We start from the raw sequence: 5,850 nt of genomic DNA, 5'->3' as shown, positions 1-5,850 counted from the left end.
GGGGGGTGGAGGGCTCGATTCCAGGACCCTGGGATCATGACCTAAGCTGAAGGCAGATGCTTAACCCACTGAGCCACACAGGTGCCCCCAAGATATTTTATTTTTTAAGTAATCTTTACACACAATGTGGGGCTCAAACTTAAAATGCTGAGGTCAAGAGTTGCATGCCCTTCTGACTGAGCCAGCCAGATGCCCCAGGACTACTCTCTTCCAAATACTGTGACACAGAATGAAAGCTTGTATTAAAGATAATAAAATAACCAGAGAGTTTGTCAGATGACCGTGTAATTGTGAATTGTTTTCCTGTTAGAACATCAGTTTAAAAGAAGGGGGGGATATCTTGGGAAGACTTTGCAGTCAGTGCTGGACGCTGCCTAGAGGAAAAGTTTGGATCAGGGTGTCCTGTTAACTATGTTACTCGTGTCGCCCCCTGGTGGGCCATCAAAGCTCAGCGGCCAAATGTGTTGTAGGCAGGTTTCCAGAGCACCTAGCTCACAATTGCCCCAGGGGTACCCGCTGAATGAAAGTCTTGATTAGATGCAAATGCTTTCCCTTTCTATTTATAGGAATCTAAAGCTGTTCTTTTCCCTCTTTTATGTCAGGTTACTTTAACAAGATAATTTTCATTAGGTTTGCCCTCCGCGTTTGGGATCTAACATGATTATTTGCAGTTTCTTTTAACTGTAGTATATTTCTTACTTTGATTCTTGTCCTCAAGGATTTCCTAATGCTGAGTCATTGACCCTCTGATCTGAGTTTTTATGATCCATCCACTCATTGAGCTTCAGCTGCTATCTTTATTTTAACTAATTCCCAAACCCCTTTCTCTTGAGGAGGCACTCCTGGGTTTTGTTTTTTGTTTTTTGTCTTCTGTCACTTTAAATGCAGTGAGGCTCAAACCAAATGTAACTTTCCCTTCCTCTGAAAATGAACCTTCATCTTACATTCCTTATGTTCTTTTCTTCAGTGATGCTTTTTTGCATCCATCAAGGAGGGCCAGGAACTTTGCCATTTTCTGACCTGTCCCTTTCCTCACTTCTGATACACAATCAGGCACTGACTTTTGGATCCAAATATCTAAATTGAAGCATCTAAATCTAGATCTTCTAACATTTTAGGTAAAGCAGACCCCATACACTTAGCCAGGAGTTGTTAAAAAGCAAACACGTAGATACTAAAATTCTTTTGTTTCTGGCTCTTTAGTTCTTTTCTGCTCAGTGTTCTGGCCTAAAAACATGGTGGACTGGCTAAGTTATACATAGTGGGCTGGTTAAGTTGAAGTCAAACACTTCACTGTAAGTACAAAATACGTAATTGCATCTATGTTATAATATCTTCCCCACACACACATAAATTAGGCCTTTGCACATTGAATACCATACAGAGTCAATTTCAAGTTGCCTTGTCAAATGCATGGAATAATGCACAATGTCTAAGAAAAATTAGTAAGTTGTGTTGCATGTAGACCTCCTTAGCCCTGACTCCTGATCCATTCCTAACGGCACATATATCTTTTTGTTTTTAATTTTCAGATGTAACATTTATTCATGAAGGAAATAAAACATTTTTGGATAATCTTGTCAATTTTGAAAAACTGGTATGTAAGTTTCATTATTTCTCCCTTTTCCCCCTGTAAGGAACGTGTATGCTTTTCTTTCTTGCTCCAAGAAACAAATGGTTGAAGTATTTCTCTCCTTTGAATGCATGGTCTGCTGCGTGTAATGCATTGTCACTAAAATGCATTCCAGTTAAAAATAGGGGTGCTAGCAAGGTTTTGAGAACCAAATATGAAAATCTGCTTTTTTAGGTTTGAAAATGGAACTTCATTATGTTCACATCAGAGGTCGAGGGTGTGTTACTGAGCCAGAAATAAAGTGGTGAGGTGCTGCCAGGAGGCATTCACACTCAGGAGGCCAAGCTCGACTGCTAGAAAGGCACGGCTCTGCGTCTCAGTGTGCACTGCTTCTGAGGCCCAGGAGAAAGCTTCTGGGGAGGTGTGTTCACCTCCAGTGCTCCCCACTCGGATATGAAGATGGGATTTGTAGCGTGTGTGTGCGGGCGAGTACCACGCCTCTATCAGCCTGTGGACAGCGTGCCACTGTGGAGACAGCAGCCCTAGCATAGGGCCCTCCCTGCTCACCAGTGAAAGGTCCCCAGTCAGTCCCTCCTTACAAGTTACCGAAAGGCCTCTTCCTGAATTATTTCTAGGACCTTCCCAGGTATTTTCTCATGTAGTGGGCTCCTCCTTGCCTTTCTGACTGGCCTGGGGAAGAGGCGGGGTTGCCCACCAGAACTGAGCCAAGTGTAAAGTAGGAGTGCTCCAAAGAGGCCCAGTAGACGACAAGAGTGGGTCTGTCTGATAATGAACCTTAGTGTCATAGATGAGTCTGTCCTTCGTAGTTAGAGATGATACCAGTGACCCCTGTCTAGAGATCCTGACCTTTGAGTGACCTTTTCAGCAATGATAATGGGTTTCTGTGAACTCTTTCAGAAACTGACCCCCGATTCCCTGTGAGATGAGGTCAGGCCTGTGAGAGTAGGTTGAGGGAGGCGGGGGTTGCAGACCATGACCAAAGAGCAGTACAAACTGATGAGTCCAAGTGAGGTTTGGCATCTGACCTTTGCCTCATAAGTGCCCTGCTCTTATCGTCAGGTTAACTCCACACAGAGGGTGAGGCGGCAGAGACAGGCATACAACTTGAAAACCCAAACACCTAGAATCTGGGAGACAGACATCTTGGGATATCTTGTCATAACTCCATTTAATCACTGGAGGATGATAGGTTTGTGCCCTCTCCTTTTTTTAGATTTTATTTATTTATTTGACAGAGAGAGGGAGAGAGCACAAGCAGGGGTAGCAGCAGACAGAGGGAGAAGCAGGCTCCCTGCTGAGCCGGGAGCCCGACGTGGGGCTCAATCCCAGGACCCTGGGATCATGACCTGAGCCAAAGGGAGACGCTTAACCAACTGAGCCACCCAGGTGCCCCAGTATGCCCTTTTTTTTTTTTTTTTAAGATTTATTTATTAGAGAGCACAACAGAAGAGGCAGAGGGAAAATCTCAAGCAGACTGCACTGAGCACGGAGCCCGATGCAGGGCTCGATCTCACAACCCTGAGATCACGACCTGAGCCAAAACCAAGAGCCAGATGCTTAACCTTCCGTGCCACCCAGGCGCCCCAGTGTGCCGAGTTATTTTTTAAAGTGGATATGTCTATAACTTCTCACGTACCTCTGCACTAAGTGCTTTGGAATCAGAGCTTAGTTATTTTCGATTCTGCAGTCAAACCAACAGAGCCAGAGATGGATATTCAAAGTGGGTTGTTTTGTTTTGTTTTTTTTTTGGTACTTTAGAGATTTCTGCTACATCACTGTGTCATGTTCTAAAATCACAGGGCACCTCTTTGCAGCCAAAGGCAATAGGCGCTAACATTCTAGACCATCTCCAGTGTTTGACATTAATGCAATGATTTGAGGCAAACGAAGTCTTTGATCACTATCTCGTTCAAACCCTGGCCAGCACGTCTGGTTAAGAATGCCTCACATCATTGGCGAGCATGTGTGAAGGTTTGGGATGAGGTGTGTCACACTGAGTGGAATTCCCTATAAAGGTCTAGTGAGTTCTCGTCTAACTTAGAGGGAACATGGGAGAACAATCACACTCTTTATAAGCTGACTCTTGTCTATTGTTGAGGGCAGACTGGTGGTGGACCTCCTCCCTGAAGTGAGCCAGTGGTTTGGTTACGTTCATTGTGTTACTGCCCCTCAGAGAGTGCCAGCAAAGTGAGAGAACAATTCGATAAAGGCCCAGATGGGAGAAAGCAATGGAAAGATCCCTGCAGCCCTCTGTCTCACTCTGACCAGCATCTCCGGCTTCCCCAGCTCTCTCCAGCCTGTCAGTGGAAGACTTTTAATGCAGCTCCTGTAATCTAGAGTCTTGCTTTCAGATGTGTCGAGACTTCAGACTGACCACAGGGAGTGAAACAAGTCTAACAAATAGTCCTTCTGTTAGAGTCGATCACTGTCTGTACCCCTTAATTCTTTAAGATGGTTTAAGGAAATAACATGGCATACCTAAGGAATCACACTCTCTTTTAAATTTTTATTTCAAGATTTTATTTATTATTTGACAGACAGCGTGCACAAGCAGGGGGAGCGGCAGGCAGAGGGAGAAGCAGGCTCCCCACTGAGCAGGGAGCCTGATGCGGGACTCGATCCCAGGACCCTGGGAGCATGACCTGAGCTGAAGGCAGACGCTTCACCGACAGAGCTGCCCAGCCGCCCCTCTCTTTTAAATTTTAAATTCCTGAAGAGAACGTTATGAAAAAAAGACAGCTAGGAAACACATACAGGTATAGGGCAGCCCTCTGGGTCCCCTCCCTCTTCAGGAGCTTGAACTATCACTCAATAAACTTTGCTCAGCTGCCCACCAAAAAAAATAAAAAAGTAAAAAATGCAGGTATACATGCAGAGAGTGGGCCTTGGCTCCCACATGCATCCATTGGGCGGCTGGCACATCACTGCTAAAGAGGGCAGATTCTGTGGCATCGGGGAGTTCCTAGACCTCAGTAGACGGCACTGAAGACGCAGCCGGCCTCCTGCTGCCCCTCCTTGCGTGAGAAGACAGCATGAATCACAGTTTCTCAAAGGACAGAAATCTATTTGCAGTATACACAGCCTGTGTTCTACTTGGATGCTGGGGAAGGAAACGGAATTTCCCAATGGCGTCAGTATTTTGAAGGAATGTTTCTTAGCAAGGAACAGTGTTTCGCTTAAGCTAAAACAGGATCACCTTTCACAGTAATGAACCAGTAGAACCTAACGGAATTAACTGATGAGAAGCCAATTCCTCCCGATGGATATTAGCTTAAGCCGGCTAGCAAATAATGCAGCGTATTCTCTGTATCTGGCTGATTCAGGCCAACACATTAAGTCCGACGACGCGAAGGCCCAGAAGCGCGCTTTGGGTCTAATGAGATGTCCATCGTGCCCTCTGCTGTCTCAGCAGCTCTAACCGCTTCAGCCCTGAACTATTCAATAATGAAGAAGCAGACGCTTTCTCTTTTTCTTCTCGACTCCTCCATGTCGAGAGCATCATCCTTTATCATCTCTCCCTCCTCTTCCTCCTTCCCGCTTCAGGAAAGCCAAAGATGAGGACCAGGACTGAGGTTCTCACTGAGGCTCTCAGCACTCAGCCTCACATCCACCCGGGGGTCCCGTGAGCCACACGAACGGCACATGATAGAAATCAGTGTGACGCTATCGCTTAGAACGAGAGCCCTGCCCTGGGAATAGCAGTCAACTTTGGGGAAGGAAACGTAACAATACACTCACAGACATGAGTCACGTCTCATTTCCTTTACAGAGGCAGGCTGAGCTACTGCTCTAATCACTGTCCTATTTAATTTTCCACTATTGAGTAGAAATAAATGAGAAATACAGTGGAGAACAATTTAATAAGTAGTTCATGTTCACAAATAAAGTTTCTATACGTAGTAAAGAGAAGGGCCATATGCACCCCAATGTTCATAGCTGCATTGTCCACAATAGCCAAATCATGGAAGGAGCCCGAGATGCCCTTCAACAGATGACTGGATTAAGAAGCTGTGGTCCATATATACAATGGAATATTACTCAGCTATCAGAAAGAACGAATTCTCAACATTTGCTGCAACATGGACGGCACTGGAGGAGATAATGCTAAGTGAAATAAGTCAAGCAGAGAAAGACAATTATCATATGATTTCTCTCATCTATGGAACATAAGAACTAGGAGGATCGGTAGGGGAAGAAAGGGATAAAGAAAAGGGGGGTAATCAGAAGGGGGAATGAAACATGAGAGACTATGGACT

The 5,850-nt window shown here is 45.2% G+C and overlaps 1 protein-coding gene across 4 annotated transcripts in view; it reads left to right on the top strand.

Moving 5' to 3' along the window:
- The window catches only part of RAPGEF5 (Rap guanine nucleotide exchange factor 5), a 188,933-nt gene that overhangs the window by 178,341 nt on the left and 4,742 nt on the right, over positions 1–5,850 (top strand). For all 4 annotated transcript variants that reach the window (XM_034669071.1, XM_034669058.1, XM_034669076.1 and 1 more), the window contains one exon: positions 1,533–1,597. In XM_034669071.1, the coding sequence (XP_034524962.1) occupies positions 1,533–1,597 (65 nt within the window). The remainder of the gene's footprint in view (positions 1–1,532; positions 1,598–5,850) is intronic.

Source organism: Ailuropoda melanoleuca, chromosome 1 (genome assembly GCF_002007445.2).
Source record: "Ailuropoda melanoleuca isolate Jingjing chromosome 1, ASM200744v2, whole genome shotgun sequence".
Lineage (NCBI taxonomy): Eukaryota > Metazoa > Chordata > Mammalia > Carnivora > Ursidae > Ailuropoda > Ailuropoda melanoleuca.
Note: the sequence above shows the minus strand (reverse complement) of the source record. Positions and strands in the feature narration are given on the sequence as shown.